Here is a 25,238-nt window from a genome sequence, read left to right on the forward strand (position 1 = left end):
AACAATACTGTTTAAACTTTCTTCTAAAAATAAACTTCTTAAGTTAAAATTAGATCGCGTGTAAATAGCTGGTGTTGAATGAACTGGTAAACGACTGTCATTATCCAAATATTAACATATAAATTCCGTATGGGCGATTTTAATTACCCCCCAAGTATCGATCTACTCATGCGAATACGTAAACCCCCGGCACGAATGGCCGGGGTAATAAATTACCGCCTTGTAAATAAAATACACACGTGGGTTCTGTAAAATCGCCTTTTGGGCCAAATGACCGTATAGTTTAGTGGGCCGTAGTGCGTGCTACATTCTTAGACACAACGAGTTAGTTGATCCAAGTTTGGTTCACGTCACTAAATTTACTCAGATCAATAAAGAAACGGAAAGAATGAATGAGTTTCTTGACCTTTTTAAGTAGTAATAGTAGCGACTTCAAGTGACCCCACAAAAAATATCTAAAGGGTTTATGTCGGGTGTTCTCGGAGGTCATGCATGCGATACTGCTCGTCCTATTCAACAGTTAGAGTAGTTGCCGTCAGAAATTGACTCGTAACTGAACTAAAGTGTGGTGGTAGACCAGCCTGGTCCTTAACCCAACGTCAATTTCTAAATGTTCAGAAAGATCGTATTCCAAAAACCTTTGGTAAGTAATAATAAGGTGATTATCGAAAATTCCAACACAAATGTTGAGGTACACTCAATATTTGTACATACTCAAAGATAATTTTCTACAAGAGCTTGCGGATCCTATGTAGGCCAAATATGGTTATTCTGAAGCTCATCTGTGAAAAGCTCGCTTTTATAAGAATAAAGCTGCTAAGCCTTTAAAATTTGCTACAAAGTGGATATATCATTAGCAGTTTTTCGGGTACTAATTTGAAGATTTTCTTTCGATTTTATTGTTTCTTTAATCTCAGCTGTTCGCGCTGCTGCAGAATTTCTGGCAAATGCGATGTCCTTTTGAAACTTTCACGACGTTTAGAGACACTCAATGAAGAAATGGCGTCCGTCTTGCGGTGTAAACATTGCCGTAAGCCGCTCCGTGGACAAGGTGCATAGTACGACACACAATTAATAATTTTTTAATTTTCATTTTCTTGAAAGATTCTTGCTGAAAATTAATCTGCATACTTAATTAACACCCTGTATCCTTAAAAGGACGGTTTCATATATCATGTATTCACAGCACTCCCAGCCGAGTCCACAATCTGATGACTTAATGAATTGTGAGGGATCTCTGAAGCATTCTATGATGATGTCAGTTATCGAGCTTCAAGGAGATTATACCTTAGTAGTAGTAATTATAGTTAAAAATGGGAAAAGTTTTATATAGATAAATACAGAAAGAATTAGTGGCCAGCCCGCAAAAGGAATGGAGCGTTCAATGAGAAATATAAAGAGGATAACAGCGACACGTGTCTCTACTTATTGGCTTCATCGCACATATGTGTAAAATAAATAGCACCTTAATAGTTCCTACTTGAAAAGCAATCACTGTCTACTACAATTAGCCATAGAAGTTGGAATTTTACTAGAGTTTAGATTTCAAGGGTGGGTTACGAGGAGGAATGCAGCAGGCGACCCAGAAACGTTGTTAAAATAACAGATGCGAAGAGATCCTTAAGAAACACAGAAACACAGATTTCCCAAGAGATTTGATATTCGAGAGAAATATCCGAAAAAATCGGAAATTGCTATTTTTTTTCTGCCTTAAATTGCAGAAAAACATGAAAATGGAAAACGCTTTCTTAAGGTATTACACTTTTTCCCGCACTACAACATGAAAATAGTTTTTCGAAGATGCGACGTTTCGGCTTTTCAATACCACCATCAACTTTTTTTTTTTAAATAGAGACCTGACCGCTTTTTTTTTCACAAATTCAGCCAGTCATTGATAATTGAAAAACAACATGTGTCACACTTGCCGATTTGCGACGTCTGAATCAAAAATATTCATTGTTAGGATTTTTAAAATATATTTAAAACATGCTGATTGTTAATTCAGGTCTGGACTGTGGGCAGGCCAATGAACCGCACCAAGGTTACCCGTTCATTTATTTGGAAATATTCGGTTTAGTAATAACAATATAAATAAAGTAGACAAGTAGGCCGCGTCTGTGACACCAACTGTAACGCGTCTATGCCTGTCATGTGATCTGACATTTATTGAGCTATTCATTTTAACATAGAGGTTTTCAATTTCTACCATAAAAGTTGAGTAAGTAAGATGCATCAATGCAGAACGTGAAAATGTTGAGGCATTCTTTCTCCTGAGAATGAATATTTTTGATCTAGACGTTGCAAATTGGCAAATGTGGCACATAGTTGTTTTTCAATTATCAATAAGTAGTCGAATTCATAATAAAACAGTCAAGTCCTTATTTGAAAAAAAAAGTTGATGATGATATTGAAAAACCGAAACGTCGCACTTCTGAAAAACTATTTTCATGTTGTAGTACGGGAAAAAATGTCTTAAGAAAGTGTTGTCATTTTCATATTCCTCTATAATTAAAAGCAGAAAAAAATAAAATAGGAATTTTAGGTTTTTCCGGATATCTCCAGAAGCAATTGGAATATTAAAAAAATTAAAAAGATAAAGTACTCCTCTCATAAAGACACAACTTTGCCTCCATTTAACCGACTCTGTGTTTTATACGGTTTCCGAGATCCCCATATTGAGAATCAAATATGGGACACCCTGTACTAAATAGTACACACGCAGCATGCCGTGCATGTTCGTGCTTACACGCACATAACGCGATGTTCCCTGAAAAGCATGACAAGGAAAACATTGAAATTTCCAGCAACCATCAACTCAGCCTTTTGAGGAAACTCATCACCGAAATTGGGAGGAAACTTTGGGTTTTTCCGCAAATGACTGATACGATGCTTCCTTATGGTTTCTCCTTTTTTTTCTAATTGCCCTAAAACATACTGCCCTAATTGCCCAAAAGCTCGTTAAAATTTCTTAGGATTTCTAAATACGTATTGCAAGAACTACGCGAGTTAAAAAATATTTTTTAATTTTTTTTTTTTTCGGATTTTAAAAACGGGGTTTGCGTCTTGATATTGAATTTTTTTGATATTATTTAAAAAACTCTTGAAATCCAGGAAATTTCGAAAAAATATGGATTAGAAATGAGTTTGAATTTATATGTATGCTCGTATCGATCATCGACTGTATATATACAGGGTGTCCAATTTTCGACGCTTTCTTGTAAAACAAACGATGCCGCAGATTTATCATGGCCCTCTTGATATTTGAAACACAGGGTGAAATTGAAAATTGTGCATTTTCAGACACCCATTGTAATTCAGTTATCTTCTAAGTTATCAACTAGGTGAAAACGGAATCTTACACATTTTTTGTGCAGAAGCCAGTGGCGTACTCAATTTTTTCCAGATGTCCCTATTTATGAGAAAATTACCAAAATTGAGGTTTCTTGAATGCGACACCCTGTATGTTAACTGTTAGTTATATTCTACTTGCCAAGAGCTTTCCAGAAACAGTAAATAATACTTGCTACTTTGTTTCAAATCGAAGGTTAGGATTTACATTTTTTTAAACAGGCTTTAGATATAAAACACTTATAAGATATATGTGAAACGCTTTGACAAACTGAATGTCTTAATCCAGCGATATTTTGTACACTTAATTACCTTTAATATGAGGTGCAACTCGGTGGAGGTGCCATTTAAAATTTTCAAGTGAGGGTGGCGGGACGGCGAGGGGTGACTATTAGGTTTACTGAGATAATTTTTAATGTATTCCCCCTCGCAGCCTGAAGAACCACTTTACTCAGTACTTTCACAAGTATTTCCGTTTTTACGATAGTCGGGGTGGTAAGTTCTAAATGAACACACTGTATGCATGTAGACTAACTCTTCTATAAGGCGTAATTTCAATCTGGATTTTGGGAAATCTTTGCATGTCGAAGTGTCTACCTCTGCTGATTCCGATTAAATTGTCAACAGTCATTTTCTACGCGATTTCAGTAATTTCAGTCAGATCAGTAGTCATCAAAAATTTTATTGTTTGGAAGAAAAGTTGTGGGTCATTAAAACGTTTTATGGAGGTAGAGAAAATGCTCAAGCGTCTTTATTTTGCCGAACATAATAGAAAATTCTCCCAATGCCATACATAAAACGCTTGTTTGCAGGGAGCGACGGAAAATGAACAGTGAAAATAAACTCAATTCGGAATCGTGTGTACTTCCAGATATTAGGTTTAACCTGGAACTTTCAATCGAGCAATAATTTCTTATGATCTCTTCATCGTACGGTAAAATTACAACACTTCGTGCGCGCAAGAAATGCTCTTTGGTATAACTCTATAATGCCATAATAGACGCCATAGTGAATGATCGAATCGGAATCTCCCGTTACGCAAAACTACACATTTCCAACCTAGTCACGTAATCAGTTATTTTTGGTTCTTCGTCACTTCCACCGATTGGATCGACACCTAGCGAAAGAGCTGCGCTCGAGGCGGTCAACCATATGGCCATGAAGGTTCAAAGATAAGCCTCAACGTGGCCCCATTACCAAACTGTCAAAACAACAGCACGCCTTATTGAAACATAATACCAGACAGATCCCGATCTAACCCCATCATTAATAAAATCTAGATTCAGTAATAATATATTCACTTCACAAATAATAGATTTGAATACAAAAGTAATATGGAAGAATGGCCGTACGTAAACTCCGCCTCGGGTCAAAGACGGCTCCTGCCGTTCTCGTGACCTAGAAACAATACGCCACGAGCAAACAAGCTCCAATAAGAGTTTTCCCACAAACTATATTTCTACCGGTAACTAAATTGCGTCGAAGAGGTGGAAGACAATAATGCGAATTTCAGATCTAGAGATAATCTTATCTTTGAAAACAGTTAAATCATTGAGAGAATATATGTCAATTGAGATATCTCAATTGATGTAGCGCAGGCCATCGCATGGAAAATAGTTGGAATCGCCCACAGAGTCGAAAACTATAATTATGTTGATGGAGTAATAATGAGGTCATTACCTCACTTAAGCTTCGTTACCTACCTATAAATCGGTGTCATAATAAAAGTGACTAAATTTTTCTTTTGTTGCTGTGTGTCTTGTGTTTGGGTAGGAACGTCTCACGCTGTGCGTGGGTACGTCTTCAATGGTCGAACAGGAATTGTATTTAGGGCAGTTTCTACCCCAACCAAGATTCTGCGGACAAAACGGCTATTCCCTAAGCTGGGGATATTTCGGAACACTCTGTACATTCGAGAGTACCGCAGCGGTAGCACTTCTAAAACGAACCAATTGACTTCATTATTCACACTAAAAATCGAATATATGTACCGAGCTTTTACTACCAATGAACATGTCAATATCAACTTTTGTATCATGATCATATCAACATAAGTGGATAAAAGCCATCAGAATTGTTTAAATCTAATCTGCATTAACTCTCCGAACAAAATTCATATTGAATTAACGAAGCCGCACTTTAGTTCCTGATCAAAAAGCTTTCCATTGGGAAAATTGATACATCAATAAAATATTCAACTATAGTGAATTTTGCACAGGGTGTTACAAGAAGGCGCGCAAATATGTTGGGAGGCCATTGCTTAGCCAAATAAGGCGATTTTTCATTTACACAAAAAATCGCAATCGCTTTGTTATTGAAACACAGGGTATTAAAATTAACATTCCATAACTCAGAAGATGAGCAAATATACAGGGTGCTCCTAAATATCATGTACATATGGAAGGAGGTTATTTTTTAGTTTATTTCAAGACTGAAAGTTCATATAAACATAGGTCAGCAAACGCTTTATTATCTATATACAGGGTGTTCGAATTTCAATTTTCACATTCGACAGTTGCTGTAACGTAGTTTCCTTGTTAAGCTAATTATTATTATTATTTAAGCTATTATTTAAGATCATTCAAATTCTAATCTCATCTGGCGAATTACAGAAAATCGTTTTTTACTATTTTCCCGATAACCGACGCAGATACGAAAAAAGTACGACAGACCAAAAAGTTTCTAAATGAGATGAAATTGTCATTTTGTATTTTAGATTCTATCAGTGGCGAATCGCAAAAAAGTTTAACGAGAGAAAACAAACTCCTGAAAAAATATCACCCTGTAGATTATCAAAACTATTTGATATGCCTAATTATGTAAGTCCTACTTCGTAAACTATATTTTAAATTTTAGCTAAATATCTCAAAAACTTTGGGGGCTATGAAGGAAAAACTTACTTTTTTAAAATTTGAACACCCTGTAGCTGGGTAACAAAGCGTTTACGCATCTATGCTTATATGAACTTTTAGTCACGGAATAATCTAAAGAATTACCTCCTTCTGTATGTACATGATATTCAGGAACGTCCTGTATACTTGTTCATCTTCTGATTTATGGAATGTTAATTTTAATACCCGGTGTTTCAATAACGAAGCGATTGCGACTTTTGTGTAAACGAAAAATCGTCTTATTTGGACCTATTTAAGAACACCCTGTATTTCTTTCATTTTGTCTGGAAATAATACCTATCACACAGAAGTAGGGATTGTTGTAACGGTGGAACCTGCACTTAAAACTAATTGAGAATAACGTTCTTCCTTTATTTGGGCCTGGACGTAACAAAGGTTTTTGTCCGAATAGAAAGCCGATGTGTGGCCCCTGGTTCAGTAAACATGGGTAACACTTACATACCTGTGTTTAAACAAGAAGTCAACCTCTCCCACATAAAAAGACCCTCAACACTACCAAATACCAGTTAAAGTGATCACCAACACAGATAATAACGTTTTAAACCAGACAGGTTAAATTAGATATAACGATCAATCACTTACCTCAAACCACAAAAACTGTCTTTCCTCAGCCGAAACGTTAATAAGGGTTTTCGTCCGAGCCCTTAATAAAGAGTGAACGTTATTCTCAGTTAGTTTTAACTGAGAATAGCGTACGATTCCACCACTTCAACAACTCCTACTTCTGTGTGGGGCGTTATTCCCAAGCATAACAGAAGAGAAAATGAATAATCCATCATTAAATGCAGTTAAATTATAGAACTTAGTGACTAAATTTGACGAAATTCGCCAAGAACCACACTTTGATGGAATTATAATTCTTGACTTTATGAGACACGTTTCTTCAAAACATCGTGCAGATATACAGGGTGTCCGGAAAGGTCACGTCACTAATTCTATGGGTTATAAAGAAGGCTAAAATGATGATATTTGATATAAAAAAATTCCTAGTGACCTTCATTACCAAGCTGTTTGCTCTCAAAGAAGTTAAAAAAAAGTATTTTTGCTGTAACCTTCAAACAATTTTCATGGTAACTATTAAAACTGGACTGTTTAAATAACTCATAATCCTTCTTATTTTCATCTGTAAACAGATGTTTCATATGTTCTCCTTATACAGGGGAAGTCAAAATTTCTCATTTAAACTCGTGAATTTTTTTAGTGCGCCGACGAAATTGGTTTTTTCACAGCTTAATTTTTCCAGAATTTTCCTACAAAAGAGGTATACCTTGATTTAACTGGTAACTTGTATCGTTTTTGAGAAAATCGCATTTTATTATCAATATGCGCCATACATGCCAACAATTTGAAATCAAATGAAGTAGCAGTTTATTGTAAAAAATTATATGTATTACAGCTAAAATTATCAAAAATGTTCGTATCAACATTCAATATCAACAATATTCAGTGTCATCAACATTAGTTATTTCAACAATACCATAGAGTTCAGCAACAAAGAGCGTGCAGATATGCATCTAATTTTCGGACTTGTAGGAGGTGATGCTGTCGAAGATACTGCCTTGCAGTTCAAGGTGCTCATATTGAACATTGTTGATCATTTTAGCTGCAATACATGCCATTTTTTATAATAAAAACACCTATTTTATTTTATTTCAAATTGTTGGCATGTATGGTGCGTGTCGATAATTAAACGCGATTTGCTCAAAAGCGGTACAAGTTACCGATTAAAGCGAGGTATATCTTTTTTGCAGGAAAGTTATGAAAAAATTAAGCTGTGAAAAAAAACTAAGTTCATCGACTCACTAAAAAAATTCACGAGTTTAAATGAGAAATTTTGACTTACCCCGTATAAGGAAAACATGTGAAACATCTGTTTACACATGAAAGTAAGCAAGACCATGAATTATTTAAACCGCCTAACTTTCATTGTTACCATGAAAATTGTTTGAAAGTTACAACAAAAATACTGTTTTTAACTTCTTACGTTGAGAGCGAATAACTTGGTAACGAAGGCCGCTAGGAACTTTTTTATATGAAGTGCTGGCATTATTTTAGCCTTCTCCATAACTCCTAGAATTTATGACAAGATCTTCCCGGACGCTCTGTATGTACAAGGTGTCCCATTTTCGTTGTAATCATGAGATATCTCGGTTATTAGCAAAGGCATAGTAATGCGGTTTTCGCGAACTTATGTCACATTTTAGTGAAACTAATGATAATGATAATGAAACTAATGATAGAATTGATCAGCTATCTTAGTTTTTACATTACAGAGCGTTTTTGAAAATATTGTATTTTGGGCCTCCCTACAGTCTGAATATGCGTCAAGTTATTGAAAATATAAAAACGGTATTGGATAGAGATTTTTACGTAAAACCCTGTGGCGTACTCAGATTTTATTTATAATTAATTTAAAAATTAATAAAAAAATAATTTAATAATATTAAATAATTTAAAAAAAAAGGTTTTCCTCAAAAACTTATGTTTTTTTAAAATAGAACACCCTGTATATTTTTAGCTATTCTGATTCCCCTAATATTTCCCTATTCTAAAAGTACAAAACTCGATATAATTATTTCAAATAATAATGTCACAAATTAACTTTTTCTGCTAGAATAGTTACTAGAGGCGGCCATATTTAAAACAAAATAATTAGTGACGATTATAATTGTTAATAACTATATTAACAGTTAAAATGTAATTAACAGTGTGCATTATGAAAGGGCCCAACATATAATCTTATTTTTAAAATATGAATATATTACTAGCACAAACAAATTTACCATTTTTTTTTTAACTGCATAATGATGTAAATTAAAGCAAATGTTCAAACTGACCTCCGATCACCTCTAAACATTTTTCATATATTTTGGATATTCTGTTTAAGCCGTTTAAAACTATTACCAGGTGTCTTTCTAGGTGTTGGAAAGCTTCCTCTGTAGCAATCCGTGAACCATCCATATTTTCTTGTTATCTTCAATAAGTCCTGTTTTTTAAATACCTCCATAAAAAGAAGTCTAAGATAAATATATGAATTATATACAAGGTGAGTCAGAAAGAATGGGTCAACACTAATCACCAAAATATTGTGATTAAGCCAGCTCAACATGGCTTATATCAATGTCACTGGTTTAAGAGATATAGTGTATTCAAAGTTTAAATTTTGTTCAGAAATTTCTCCATAATTAAGAAAGATTTGATAGTATAAATCTGAAAATTGATAATTTTATGTTTATTTGTGTGAAAATTTCGAATTTTCAGGTTATTTTAACGGTGCTTTTAGAAGACGCTAGTTTCACCGTATTATTTAAGTAATTTGAGATATTTTTTTTACCTGTTGAACCATATTTAAAACAAGTCGAGAATTTAAAAGAATGATCAATTCTACAGAGAATATGTACTCTTGTTTAGGTTGTCTAAATCTATCAGTTTTTAAATAATTTACATTTAAAATGTTCAATGCGTTGTGCTAAGATTTGTTTTTCTTTTTTCGTTCATTTCCATATTCTTCAGGAGCTGCGGCAGATAACACAAGAAACCGCGAATATATTTAAAAATAATAGAGAAATTTTGTTTAACGTTCAGAGGCATTTAAAAAGTGCATTTTAAAATATATTGAGGTAGGTAGTGGACACTTCCAACATTTGATTTAAAATTTGTCATTATCAGTATTACCAATGCTTGTTATTGTTAGTTATTGTTGCTTTGATTACTTCTCCGTGCCTTTCCTTTTTTTTAGAATAAAAAAAATCATAACAAAATACGTTGAATTTTTTAAATGCAAATAACTTAAAAACCAATAGGTTTAGATAACCTAAACAAAAGTATATTTTCTCTGTAGAATTGAGCGTTTTTTTAAATTCTCGACTTGTTTTAAGTATGGCTGAACAGGAAAAAAAAATGTCTTAAATTACTTAAATAATACGGTGGAACCAGCACCCTTTAGGAGCAACGTCAAAATAACCTTAAAATTCGTAATTCTCACACCAAAAAAGATAAAATTACCAATTTTCAGATTGAGACTATCAAAACTTTCTTAATTGTTGAGATATTTCAGAAGAAAAGCTTTGAACATACTGTATCTCTTAAACCAGTGACATTGTTATAAGCCATGTTGACCTAGCTCAATCACAATATTTTGGTGACTAAGATCTCCAGTTTAGTGTTGGCCCATTCTTTCTGACTCACCCTGTATATTTAAATATGGTCGATTCTTAATCATGGCACGCCATACATAAAGACCACTTTCAGAAAATGTCAATTTGTGACATTATTATTTGAAATAACCATATCGAGTTTTATGTTTTTGGAATCGGAAAAATTAGGGAAATCCGAATAGCAAAAAATATACAGGGTGTCTTATTGTAAAAAAAAAAACATGAGTTTGGTTCATATCTCTAAAAGCATGAATTATAAATAAAATCTGAGTACGCCACTGGATTTTACGTAAAAACCTCTATCCGACGACGTTTTTACATTTACAATAACTTGACGCACATTCAAACTATAGGGGGGCCCAAAATGCAATATTTTCAAAAACGCCCCGTAGCGTAAAAACCAAGATAGCTTGACTAATTCTGTCGACGTTATCATTAGTTTCACTAAAGTGTGACATAAGTTCGCGAAAACCGGATCTCCATACCTTTGCTAATAACCGAGATATCCCACGATTACAACGAAAATAAGACACCTTGTACAATATTGTACTACATTACACCTGCGGTATTGGCCATTAACGTTACAAGCCGGGTAATGAGTAAATTACGTGAGGGGTAAACTGGGGTTTATAGTAAGGTATTATAGTCTTTGACCCAGGTAGATTTGCTACACTTGCGGCCACGGAAGGGCTACTGTGGGGATCTTGGACGAGTGTCCAGCGGATGCAAACGTGTTAGATCATATACCTGAGCTAACAAATTCATACGCCCTCCCCCTCGGGCGGGGCTCTTATTACCGGACCGTGTTCATTGTCTTGGCCCCAACAACCGTTAAACTCATCTTTGATTCTGCTGCTGCAGCCTCAAGTTGTCTCCATTGCACACACGAGTGTAAATTACATTCACGAACAATGGACTGCGGTGGTGTTTATATATTCAATAGTGCAGGAGCCTGTTTACGTAAGCACGACCTACAAGCGAATCGCTTGACCTTTCTCAATATGTAACACAATCCGATACAACCTAATCTTCCCTGTGTGTAACGAAACACACGCAAGGACACAATTAATAATATTTAATATGACGCAGGTTGTTTGTTTCGAGATAAGAGTGGTATCTCTCGTTTCTGGGTCGAATCTACATTTTGTTTAACAGCAACATAAGAAACGAATCTATTCGGGACGTGTCTCTGCCATTCGGGCCACAAGGGACAGAATTGGATTCTCCACGTTACTGGCAAGCGCAAATATCATGGGGACTGCATATGCAACACAAAGAGAATTGTCGAAAAGCCACATCGGGGCCAGCTTCCGCTAAACTAGCCTGGGCGGCTCAAAAGTGCAAAATCAATCACCAAAGTTATGCTGTCAGAGCAAATAACCCACGTACCGTTACCCCAAAGTAATTGTCTGAACTGGACAGAGGATTGATGCGGCATTTCAGCTTCGCCCTCGACGTTTATTGTCTTTTTGACGATGTTTTATCTGTTTTCAGACACTGAAAACTACCGGTTTGCAGGTTGACACCTGCAGATTATGGATGTGTCTTTTACGAACGTATTGGAGGGGGCGCGTCAATACTTCCAGGGGCTGCCGACGGCGAGTGCGGCGGCTGGCCCCTACTTCCAGCAGAATGTGCACCACGAGCGATCTCAGCATAATCTACAGCAGCAGCAGCAGCAGCAGCAGCAGCAACAGCAACCGCAGCATCAGGTGCAGCAACACGGTCACTGTCAGCCGCAACAGCAAGGGTACTACCAACAAAGCAACGAGCACTATGGGGCCGAAACTGCTAATGCGTCCGCTTCGAGTTCCGGCCATTGGATCCAGCAGCATAGCCCATCCGAAGGAAGCAGGTGAGACATTCTTCACGTAGCTATTTGTATAGTCGCTGATTGGGAAAGCGACTGTCGTGGGTAGCCAGCAGATTTTTGGATCATGTGGAGGGTACACGACAAACAAAACTAAATGGTATGATTGCGTACCAGCACACAGTAATCTCAGTGAGCCTGCATCTTATTCTCAACCATTCAATGCTAGGCATTTCTTCACCTTGCCGATTGTCGCGCCGCGACCAGGTTTTCTGGTCTGCTGGGTATTCTGTGTGGCCGGTTTTCACACAGGGTCTGAATTACTTTGGTTGTTCTTATACCCTCGGACCCTTAATTTGCCCCTTTTGCGGAATTGAGACTTCGCTAAGCAGTGAAATGTCTACAATCTTAAAGAATGCAAAATGAGTACTTCAAACAATTACTGTTACTTTCGACACCTGTAAGCCACCTAATGTCTTCTTGTGTGGCCGAAATGAGAACTGAGAACGCTTAGAGCCATGAGCCCAGAATATTCATGCACATTATTGGCAAAAAGTGGAAAAACAATTCAAAACAGTCAATAACTCTGCAAAAAATGATTTAAATACTTGATCATCCTGTATACAAAATTGATTTCAGCTCGTAAATAATATTCTTGTATATAAATATTTATTTTCGATTTTTTTCATTAAAAGGGAAATAATTGATAAATTCGGTGCGACAAAAAGTAGAGAAACGTTTTTGTTATTGCAATTTATTTGAACAGTTTTCCAGAATTTTTGTACAGAGTAGTACCGAATATGCCGTTCGGTCATTTCAACATAATAACGACCCGAAGCATACTGCTGGGGTCGTTAAACGTTGGGTTGCACAAAATGAGATTTGAATGTTGAAGTGGCCAGCGCAGAGTCCTGATTTGAACCCCATTGAAAACCTATGGGATCAATTAGGCAATTACGCCAACAAAATCCAGGCAAATTTAAAAATGAAGACGAACTGTTCTATGTATGGAAAGAAGCATGGGTTTCTATAACTATCCAATTCATTAATAAACTGATCAAGTCAATGGAAGTTAAATGCATTGACGTGATCAAAAATAAAAAATACGCAACTAGATACTAGTCATTGTAAATATAAAAAAGTTATTAAAAAAAGGTTTTTCTACTTTTTGCCGCACCGAACTTATCATTTCTATCTTAGTAAAAAAATTCAAAAATAAATAATCACATACAGGAATATTGTTTACAAGTTAAAATCAATTTTGTGTACAGGACGATTAAGTCTTTAAATCATTTTTTGCAGAGTTATTGATGATTTTGAATTGTTTTTGCCGGTAGCGCAACTCTTGTAATTCCCTAGTTCACTTTTGAAAAGCTGTTTGATGAAAAAGCAATGTCTAATATTGCCATTGAACTCGAGTATTTTATACTTTCCTCTTACTCCTCAGGACTCCTACCCGGGAACGCACACCACTCCAACAACGACCTTCTTCCCATAGTTCATCCGGCTCAAGACCGCCATCACATTCGTCTCTGCCGTACCAAGAAGGTCCCAGACAATACCATAATGCATACCCTCCACCACAACAGCCAAACCAAGACCACCACTCGATGGCGCACGCGTCGCAGACTACTTTCCAGTTCACCAGACCCCAGTCCCGTGACCTGCACCCTAGTCAACAGTACCACCAACAGCCTAACGTTGGCAGCTCCAGCTATCAACCATCGACCAATCCACACTTGTCCAGACCGTCTTCCAGGGAACAGTTAACAAATATGGCACCCTATCAGCAACCTGCTAGGCCTCCGGTACCATCGCAGAGTCAGTACACTTATCATCAAAACCGGGCGTATTATGGTACTGCTCAGACTCAGCAAATGCAATCTGCGCAGCATTCTTATTACAGCGGTAATAAGCAAAGTTCCTCTGTGCCCATGCAGGCCAGTGCTCCATTGAAGCCTAGCAATGGGCAGTACCACGGGGAGCAGACGCCTTACAGGGCGACGCATAACCTGCCTCCTATAGCTGCAGTTTCCAGTTATCATTCGAATAAGGCCAAGGATCCTGTTAAGAGCGTATTGCCCCGTCCTAAAGTACCTTTTCCTAGCTCGTATCCAAGCCACACCCCCACAATTCAGTACGGGAAAACTGTTATTAGATCTGAGTCTTACAATCCTCCGGTATCCAGTGCTACCAGTTACAATCAATTCAGTTCTTACAATCAAAATAACCGTCAGGCCTCCACGGTCATTACTCAGACGTATACGAATGTCATCATGACCAGTACAAACACTATTCCAAATAATAATCAAAGTCACTATTCCTCGCAGCAAAGATTGCTGAACGTTGTTAAAAGCGAGCCCAATCAAAACGTTAGTTACCTGAAGCCAAATTCTGTTCAGAGCGAGATGCTGAGTGTTGCAGCTAACCCATCAGTGATCAAGCAGAGGAAGGAGAGCCCCCTAGATTTATCCGTGAAAACTGTGAAGTCCTCCGCTGATTCTACTGAAGGGGAGGCTTCTCGGAACAGATACGGTCCGAATAAATCACTGAGTCACAGCTATCCCACTTTGGACGTTAACACCATAGAGCGCAGCTTCAACCAGAGATCTCAGCCGCCCACTGTGACTGCGCCGAAGGTGGAGTTCCAACCGAATTTCAACTTATCAGCTTCTTCCAAACATTCCAACACTTGGACGGCATCGAAACCTGTGGATGAGCAATCGATGAGGCGCTATCAAGAAAGCGTGATAGCGTCCTATATGAAACAGCCCTCACCCATACAACAGCCGGAGTACCTGTACAAGAATAAGTATCCTAGCAGCGTACCTAATACGCGGCAATTCATGCCTCAGACTGACGGTTTAACAGCCAAACGCCCTGGTCAAGTGGTATCCCCAGCAATTCCAGCCAAATTGGCTAAAGTTGATAATTGGATGGAGTCTATTAATCTGCAAATCGAGGAGAAATTCACTTCTCATAGGCAGCAGCAGCTGCAAGCGCAACATCATCAAATCCAACAGCAGCGCACTCAGTCGGTGGTGCAGCAACATTCTAAGGCTGTGGGACAAGTACCGGTGAATGGAACTACCGCTTATAATTACTATAATCAAAAGTCCGCCTATAATACTCAAGAAACCTCGTTTGGTAAGGCCCCGAATGTGCAGCCGAAAGTTGGTCATCAAAACTACGTACCTTCGTCCAGCCATAATTATCCAGGCTACTTTAATCCTCCAGGAAAGTCTTCACAATATTTGTATGTAAATCCGGTCTCTAGATTCAGCAATTCCACACAATCATTGGCCCCCGCAGTGAAGCAGAATGCCCCGTCCGGGGCTGACAAGAGAGTTCTGAGCTTGCTAAGAAATAGCATAGAAATCAAGGAGCAAAAGAAAATCGAGCAGCAAAAAGCGCAAGATTTGAACCAGTTAAGTGATGTGCAGCATCCGAGCACAGACGTGACGGCCCCCTTGCAGCCCAAACCTGGCATCGATCGAAATAATGTATCGCCCTTCACACCGATTAGTGTACCTGACCCTAATGTTTGTAAAATGCCACCGAAGGTGGTTCCATCATCGGAGATGGCAATTAATAAATTGTCAAATGAAGAGAGCACAGTTATCATGAACAGCAATTTGAACAACGATTATGATGGCTTAGCCGCGTTTCTAGCAGCTAGAATACGGACAAAAGGAGAACTTAAAGAGTTGGCACAGAACCACACGAATGCGGCTAGAGACGCCAGAATTCAGGCTTTCTTGGAGGACGCCATCAAATCTCCCAATAGACCCAATATGCACTTGCCTCCCTCCGCGAATGTCCCTAGTGGGCCCCCTAAGTTGATCAAAGAAAAACCTTCAGTCTTTCCTCCAAGAAAGCGGCTCTTCAGTAAAAACGAAGAAGACCCAGGAAAACATGAGCACATTCCCGGCAGGGAGAAGTCCATGCGCAGCTCCTCCGAGACTTCCGTGTTCGATTTTCCGGACTCTGAAGACGAAAACGAAATGCCGGTGTTGGAGAGACAAACGTTGGGTGCTATGAGGAAGGATCGGAGGAATTCTTTAAAGAATTCAACGTCATTGCTTAGCTTGGAGGCGGAAACTAAGATAGAGCCATTCGAACGGTCTCTAAGCCCTGAGGACGACATCTTCAGGTCGATCTGTGATAAATTCCTGGAACAATTAAAAACTAAGCCGGCTAAACGAGTCAGGAGGACTCCTTTGGAAGTTGAAGTAAAAATAGAGGCCGTTCGTGAAGAGGCTATTGAAGCGGTTAAGATTAAAGTGGAAGTAGAGGATGAACCAATAGAGCGTATCAGTAATGAAGAGCTGTTGAAGGTTGAAGCTGTAGAAGCGGAGAATTGTGCCACCCCCTTAACCAAGAACGTGATTCAGAGCGATAGTGATCTCTCGGACAGCGAAATCAAGCCGGGGGGCTGTATGATAGTGCGCAACAAGCATCGTGTAGTCCGTAAAATTGTTTCGTCCAGCGATAGTAGTGATAACGAAAAAGAAAGTACTAAAAACGTAAAACTAGAGACATCTGAAGTTGCTGCTGATTTAACTGAACCTAAGAGTGAAGGTAAAGTTGTGGAGCCTCAAGAAACGGAGAAAACTCCATCCAAGCCAGTGGACGCTATATCAATAATCCGCCCAGCAAAGAAACCCTTATTTGGAGACGGTTCAGGCTTCTACCCAGGATGGGAAGAAGGAGTGTATAAGTATAAAAGATCTCTACGAATGCCTCCTAGTTTAATACCAACGACTAGGCCATCCAACCGATTGTCCACTTCTTTACCAGACCTAGATCCCTGTCCTCAGTCCCCTACTACGTCTATAACAACAGAAACGGAACTGAAAGAATCTCTTATTAGTACCAAAAAGAGCTTTAAATCGGAACTTGCGGACAGTGACAGTGAAAGTATTAGTGGTTTTAACGTGTTCAGCAAGACCAATTACGATTCCGAGGGCTCATCGTCGATTAGGAGTCTTCCGAACACTAGAAATGAAAATATGTCCATATTGGACAAACTGCTGGAGAAGTGCGGAGGGAGAAGAAAGAGGAACAAGAGAAAGGATGATCACTCTCCTAAAATTATTCCTAAAGCTGAGAATGCTGTGGAGCTCTTGGCCACCCCAACTCCCAGTGTGGAGCTTTCAGAGAAATCTCCAGAAAAGTCCAAGGGTCTATCAGCCCCAGTTATCAGCACGACTTCCGCTGTTCTTCCCTTCAGAAAAGATACAGTAAATCATTTTAAGGACGCGTTCATAAATAGCGGAAATAACATCTTGGGAATGCACGATAAATTCACCACCATCGTGCTCTCCTCTAGAACTAGAAAAGAGACGAGGGCCATGAAACAACGGGCTACGATCAAGGAGGTGTTTGGGGAGGATCGGCCCGCCTCAGCTCCTCCTGATACCTGCGTTAATGAAGCTAAAAAAGAGGTGATGCTACAATTAGAGCCGTTTTCCAAGAACCTGGAGGAGATTTTAATCAAGAAGGAGAAAACTGATCTAGCCTTAGATCAAACCAATAGGAGCAACAACAACAATAACCAACAACACTTTGACAATAGTTTAGAACTTGCTGCGAAAATCAAGAAGGAAGTTCTCGAAGAAGACGAAGAAGAGAACAAGAAATTAATTGATTTAGTGGTAAAGAAGGACCCAGATGCCTGCTCGGAGACGATGTCTTTGGACAGCGAAGAGGCCATGATGACCGGCAGACGGAAAAGCAAGTACGGCAAAATACGTAGGAAATTCAGCTCCGGTTTCGACTATATAAGAAAGAAGAAGAAAACGAAAAAGGAAGAATTCGACAGTGGTAATATTGAGCGGAAGAAGAAGAGACTGGTACCGGCCAAAGCACCGGAGTCCATTGACGACATCCAGAAGGAAATCAAGAGCTGGGTGCTGAATAAGGGCATCGGGGAGTCGCACTTGCATCGGGCAGCTCGATTGGGATATGTGGTAAGTTTGCCTTTACTTATTTCAGAATTTTTGCTCTATTTTTTACTTGCGGCGCATTTTTTTGTTTTGTTTTGTGGTTTTTTTATACATATTTTTTTGAGTGGTTAGAGCGAGCTTCAAAATTCCCTTTAACTTTTGGATTTAAAAAAGTGGAAATACACGTTGTTGATATTTCATTAAACGTATTCACGTCTGAGAATCGGTATTATATAAATTTATCTTTTATCCAGCATTAAAAAATTTCATCTTAATTGGATCTGGTTAAGATTTTCATGAATTCCGAAACACCTCGAAAGCGTTAATAACCCGAAAGTAAAAATGCCGTTTCCATTTTCCCCCGGCTTCCTTCGGAGAAAGATAAGAAGGTGTTATTTATGACCCAGGGGCGCCAAATAGCCGTTTTTCTAAGTGGCCGGCATTAAATCTACTATGTGTGGAAACAGGTTAAAAATGCCCTTTTCTGTTTAATAATAACTTTGCGAATGGAATTTTCGTTTATCACTGAGTTTTTCCGTTCTTTGTTAAGCGTTGTTATTTTCCGGCAAAACATTACAAAACGTATTTTCTCGTCGATAAATTCAAGCGAAAGATTTTTTGTTAATAACAATTTACAATTGTTTAATGGCAGGATTTTTTAACGAGTATCCATTACCTAACTCTGTGCAATTTGGTCACAAGACTGGTTCGATGGACACTAACAGCGACATTTTTTCTAGGACGTCACAGCCTATTGTCTGGACAAAATGGATTGTCCTCCAGGACCAAAAGACAATGCGGGGTATACGCCCTTGCATGAGGCCTGTGCAAGAGGTCAACTGGAAATTGCAAAATTACTGTTGAAATACGGTGCCAATGTCCACGAGGCTGCCAAGGGTGGTATAAGGTAGGTGTCAATTTATACTCACTATTTATGTTAAATTTATCTGATTGCTTGTGTTGGCCCTTAGGGCCAGATTGTTAATGTACTGTTAACTTTAATTGCAAGTTAATTTGTATAGAATAATTGAACCGGAGTCTAGCATAGGTCAGATTCTTGGTTTCTGTGGAAATTAGCATGAGACTAAAGCTAACAGCATTTTAATAATTTGGTTCTTTATTATTACAAGAAAACGATTATTTCGGAGTATGTTGAAACAACATACCTCTCCATTAAACCGAAAAACGAACTTTTTTGAAAATTTCCAGTGTTCTAACTTTAAACGCCGATACTTCAGGGCCTCAATACAGGCTCAATGTATTCACATATAGAGTATATTTTTAAAAAGTTGCCACTCCAGATTTTTAGAAGTGTAAACTAAAGATAAAAATGCTGAAACACGTCGACTTTAGAATGGAGGAGGACGACGAAAAATGGAAAAAGTTCGCACTCCCGATCGACCCCTTCGGTTTTTTAAATAGGGAACATGGATCAAGTGACACATCATTTTAAAGGTGTTCAAATTTTCTAAGCATCTATGCCAAAATGTTAGTTTTTTTATTCAAATTTTTCAAGAGACGTTCGAAATACCTTCCATTATCCTGCATGCGATAATACAAGCAGTCGTCAAACTCGCGTCCTACTTTTTCAAACACCTACTGTGAAATATTATGACAAGTTTCTGCAATTCTCTGATGTAATAATTAAAAATCTTGTACAAGAGTCGCATCCACTCTTTTAAGATATCCGCAAAGAAAGAAATCAAGAGGTGTAAGATCGGGAGGTCTAACTGGCCACTCGATAGTATCTTTTCTGCCAATCAATTTATCAGAAAAATTATTGTCAAAAAATTGTTGAACCGGTAAAACCTAATGTGGAAATGCACCATCCTGTTAGAAATATAATAAATCCCCATCCAACATTGGGAGTCCATTCTTCTCTTGATAATTTCACGGAATAATCCATTCTTTCAATGAAATTTAAATTAAAAAAAAACAAAATATTGGCATTGTTTGGAGAATTTGAAGACGTTTAAAATGATGTATCACTTAACCCATGTTCTCCATTTAAAACCACAAAGGAATTGCCAGCCTTGCAATATCGTCGATTGGGGGTGAATATTTTTTTAATTTTTCTTCTTCCCCCTCCATTCTAAGATCAACGTGTCTGACCATTTCTAACTTTAATTTACACTTTTAGAAATATGGAGGGTGGCAAGTTTTTAAAAATACACCCGGTATATTTCAGTTACAACTAATAACCCAATGATCGTATTATCCTTATGTAATCACAATTCCAGACCGCTTCACGAAGCGATAGAAAATGGTTTCATGGAGATCGTAAGACTGTTGCTTTCATATGGAGCCGACCCTACGTTAGCCACCTACGCAGGATTGACTCCAATTTCCTTAGCTTCCGATGACAACACCAGGAAGTTCCTGAAGGACCATCTTAGTGATAAAGCAGGGGAAGGCGGAACACCTTGGCCATTTTACGGCCCTTCTTCGTGTTTCGGTGAGTGACATACAAGAATTTCCTTCGAAACAATTAATAAATAAATTACTATAGATCCGGACGATTGGGGCTACGACGTTTTTGAAGATGCCCCTCTGGAGGACTGCGACCGAGAACTGGAAGACATCGAAATCGACATGTCCGAAGCTCTACTACCAAACCTCTACACGTTACGAGGGGATCCCCCTGCGGACCGATGGATTTTGTTGCAGGACTTGTCCCATTTCCTGAAAATTAAGTCGCGAGATGCCTTGTTGAAACAGATCTCCACCCCCACCTCGCCCAGCCTCAAAGTGAGCCCAAAAAATGTGATCAAAGAACTGAAAATGACGGACTTTTTAGAGCAGGCTCATTGTTGTCAGTTCTTGAACATGGGTGAGAAATTGAATACGAGGGCGTCGAAAATCGCCCTAGTGAAATATACGGATAGAGTGAAGGAACTGTTAGGAATCGAATCGGCATTGATTGTGGCCAGGTGACACGCCATCGGCCATTGAGAGTTTTTCGTTGAATTTTAGGATTTTTAACAGGTTTAGGGCGAGTTTAACGATTTTGGTTTGGGCTCGGAATACTCGGTTCGTCGGAAAAGTTTCGCTTATGTTTTGGAGGACGTGTGAGTAGTAGGGCGCTACCCGCTAACTGGGAATCATAAAAATATATGAATCCACTTCGGATCGAAAGCTGCTTAGTTTCCCAAACGAGGGAATCCAAAAATTATACAGGGGAAAATATTTGATCTCCAAAACACCGCGGACTTGTTTTTTCAACTCGCAGCACGGTGGTGAACACATTCAAAAAGAACGGAAGGGCTTCATTGTAATCCCAGTTGGAGTGATCTGATGCAACGAGCCAAGTCGGTGTGAGACTTTCGATAAAGTTTTCCCAGAGAATTGGGAATGTCCATAATTTTTGGAACACCCTGTATATCACCAACGTAAAGCTGGTATAAACATGCTCGCTTGAAAGCCGCGTTTTAATAAAGCATTAGACTTTCATTTTGCAATTTCGCAACAGCTTTAAAATTCGTCAATTCCATTACCTATTTAATTTATCAAACAATGTATGGTAGAATAAAATCAATTTCAGTTATTATTATTATTATCGTATTAAAATGTATTTTTATTTTCTCAATTTCCATCGAATTGCGAAGCTAAATATTGCTTTAAAATATGTTTTCAAGTCGTTTAAATCGTCATGCACAGTCGGTCACATAAGTCTACGTACACCTGGTAAACTCGTATTATTTCACAGTTACAATCATGATCCAAAAAATATTTTTAAATATATTGAAACCCTCTCACAAACGATCATTATTGGTAATTAAAAATTTGGGTTTCGATCAGTAGGTTTGAAGAAAAAATCAGTATCAATATTTCCAATCTCACAAAAGTGAACACACAGCAGATAAATTTTATTATATTTAAAAAAAAAACAATAAAAAAACAAATTTTGTTAGTCCCCCTTCTGCATCTACAGCTGCTTGCAACCTCCTTGGCATGAACGAAACCAAATTTCTTGCAATATCTGGGGTAATTTCACCCCAAGCCGAGGTTAATGCTCTTTTTAGCGATTCCTTCCCTGAAATTTCGTAATTTCGCACCCTTCGTTCTAATTCGTCCCATAGGTGTTCAATAGGGTTAATGTCTGGCGAGTGTGGAGGAGAATGAAGTTGCTTGGGCACGTTCTAAAGGAGCCATTCTTTGACAAGCAGGGCGGTATGTTTGGGATCGTTGTCTTGTTGGAATATCCATTGGTTTCCTAATCCCAAACGTTCAACTGAACGCAATAAATTATCACGCAAAATTTGGATATACTTCCAATGATCTATTACACCTTCAATGAACACCAAATTTCCTACACCAGCCGCAGACATTGAGCTCCGTGCCATTACATTGTCTCCGTCATGCTTGACTGTGGGTAACAAGTTTTCAAGTTTCAGTTCTTCATTAGTTTTTCGCTATATTTTTCCTTTATCATCGGAACCAAAAATGTTGTAGTTGCTTTCATCAGTAAACGAGACGGAACTCCAAAACTCAAGGCCCTTTTCTAAATGCTTGTTTGCAAATTCTAGGCATTTTCTTCTATTTTGCTGGGAGATCAGGGGCTTTTACCTAGGAACCTGTCCACAAAATCTCTTTGATCTCGAAACTCTTCTTATAGTTTCAGCACTGACACATTTCCCAGTTTTGAAGCACTAATTTTCTGGTTTAATGCAACTTTTCTACTTATTTTTTAGAGCGTTCAGATCGGGTTTATTATTAGTTGAATTTGTGAAATTAAAGTTTTTTATACTGGTGTGCACTGTAAATCGAGCTGACTTAACAGTTTTTGCTACGTCACCATAAGATTTTCCCTCGTTTCGTAATGGAACTATTAGTTCTCTAATGTTTTATTGTTGTTGTATAATGTTTTATGTTTTATTGAAAATTTTATACTAGACTAAAATATTATTTGTGCATATACAGTGTGACCTACTCAAGAGCGGGACACCCCTGTAAAATTTTTATTTGTGGTCCTATTCTGACAATTTTCTTTATATGTTGTAGGACATCAAAAACTCTAATTTGTTATACTCGCTTAAAATCTAAGGTCTACTTTGCCCCTCTTGTGGCGAAAATTCAAAAAAAGGCATTAAGGATTTTTTTATTTTCAATTTAACTTCCGTAATAACTTCAGAATAATTCAAAATGGTTGTATCTCAAATTTCGTTAAAAAATGTTTATTCATAAAAAAGTTATAAGACAATCAAATTTGACCCACTTAAAACCAGAACACCCCTGTGAAATATTTAATGAATCGTTCAATGTGAAAAAAAAATTATAAAGAAAAGATATTTACTTCATTTTAAAAAGCACTTGCTTCGATTAAGCCACCGTTCAACTGGATATATTTCTTGTATCTTCTAGTATTCCGCATCACTTTTTTGAGAGATAAAGGAATAATCTCTTCACAAGCGCGTCAAGTTCATGCATAGTTCTCTACTTCTGGGGCGGTTTTTATACACTTTTTGCCCAAGGGTACCCTACAAAAAGAAATTTAATGGAGTCAGATCTGGCGATCTGGGTGGCCATTGTATTAATAGACTGTTCCGTCCGATCCATTGATTGGGAACGTTTGTATTTAACCACTCCCGAACAATTCTCGCGTTATGTAGAGGACTTCCATCAAGTTAAAAGTGCATATTATTTGTGTATATTAGTGGAAGATTGTCAATCGCATCGGATAATTCATTTCTCAATAGTTTTAAAAAACTTGCAGAATTCACATTGCTCACTTGATAAAAAATTTGATTGTTCTATAACTTTTTTTATGAATAAACATTTCTTAACGGAATTTGAGATACAACATATAAAAAAAATATCTATATCGGACCACAAATAAAAATTTTACGGGGGTGTCCCGCTCTTAAGTGGGTCACAGTATATGAGCGATAAAAATCCATTAAGCCCAAAAAAAGTTGTAGTATTTGTGGTATTTTTGCTGTATGTTCGCTTTTGTGAGATCGGAAATTTGTATATTAATTTTTTCCTTCCAACCTGTTAAGCGAAACCCAAAGTTTTCATTACCAATAAAGATCGTTTATGAGAGGATTTCAATATATTTAAAAATATTTTTTGGATCATGATTCTAACTATGAAATAATATGAGTTTGCCAGAAGTACAAAGACTAATGTGACTGACTGTAAATGGAACTCGCACGTTTCTCAAAAACATATCGACGCGATAAGGTCTTCTTAGGTAACGAAAAGTGATATTTTCTGTGTTTTTTCCTTTCGTAGTTTTCCGTTTTTGTTAATAGGCGAAATTTAGCAATTACAAGTTTTTCTGTTTAACTTATTGTTTAATAGTCTCTAATATTGAATTTTATTGTATAATACTACAATTGCAACAAATGATAATCCAAATTGTGCAAACCTCCCTTAAGCCTTTAAGTTACCACATTATTATTAACATGATAAAACTATTGTAAATCCCGATGTTTTAAGCCAAGGTAAACATCAAGTGCAATTTATTTTGTTTTAAAAACACTAACCATTATTGGACGATATTTTAGTTTCAAACAAGAGTCTATTAAGAAGCATCCTCATTCAAATATACTGAGTGGCAATTGGAAATTCTTGGTACTTCACCTTGTAGGTGTTCATCTATTTTTCTCACAAAAAAGTGAAAAAATTAGATTACTTGCCCCCCTCCCACAATATAGTATCTTTTTCGCTGCTATGCACATGGAGTTTTAATAAGTGCGAGCAAGAGGCAATTAGGCGATTGATGAGTGCGAGGGAGACAGACTACCGTTTCCCCTTGCATTGTCCACGATCGGCTAACGTCGTTGACTCGCAAACAGTATGCCTTAATCCAGGGAGGGATGCAGTTCTACGTGATTCTGGAAAACACGAATCACGTGCACACATTCTGTTTTATAATAAATTAAAATTTTTGCGATTAAAACCCGCAGCTACAAGAAAATGTATCTTTTCTAAAAAAGAGATTTATAGAAGGTACTCAAACCGACCATCCCTTAACAATACCCGAGACGATCATAGAATTCCCTACGAACATTATTTAGCATGTCCGAAGTAATTGATTGACAGGCATCAAGAATTTTTT

General features: G+C 37.7%; 1 protein-coding gene across 2 annotated transcripts in view; it reads left to right on the forward strand.

The window, feature by feature from the left end:
* Nucleotides 1-22,898, forward strand: part of LOC136410483 (uncharacterized) — a 111,328-nt gene extending 88,430 nt beyond the window's left edge. For both annotated transcript variants that reach the window (XM_066392660.1, XM_066392659.1), the window contains 5 exons: nucleotides 11,912-12,272; nucleotides 13,675-18,199; nucleotides 18,916-19,082; nucleotides 20,416-20,630; nucleotides 20,685-22,898. In XM_066392660.1, coding sequence (XP_066248757.1) covers nucleotides 11,953-12,272; nucleotides 13,675-18,199; nucleotides 18,916-19,082; nucleotides 20,416-20,630; nucleotides 20,685-21,109 — 5,652 coding nt within the window. In that variant the 5' untranslated portion in view covers nucleotides 11,912-11,952 and the 3' untranslated portion in view covers nucleotides 21,110-22,898. The remainder of the gene's footprint in view (nucleotides 1-11,911; nucleotides 12,273-13,674; nucleotides 18,200-18,915; nucleotides 19,083-20,415; nucleotides 20,631-20,684) is intronic.
* Nucleotides 22,899-25,238: the final 2,340 nt, after the last annotated feature.

This window comes from Euwallacea similis, chromosome 8 (assembly GCF_039881205.1).
Source record: "Euwallacea similis isolate ESF13 chromosome 8, ESF131.1, whole genome shotgun sequence".
NCBI lineage: Eukaryota > Metazoa > Arthropoda > Insecta > Coleoptera > Curculionidae > Euwallacea > Euwallacea similis.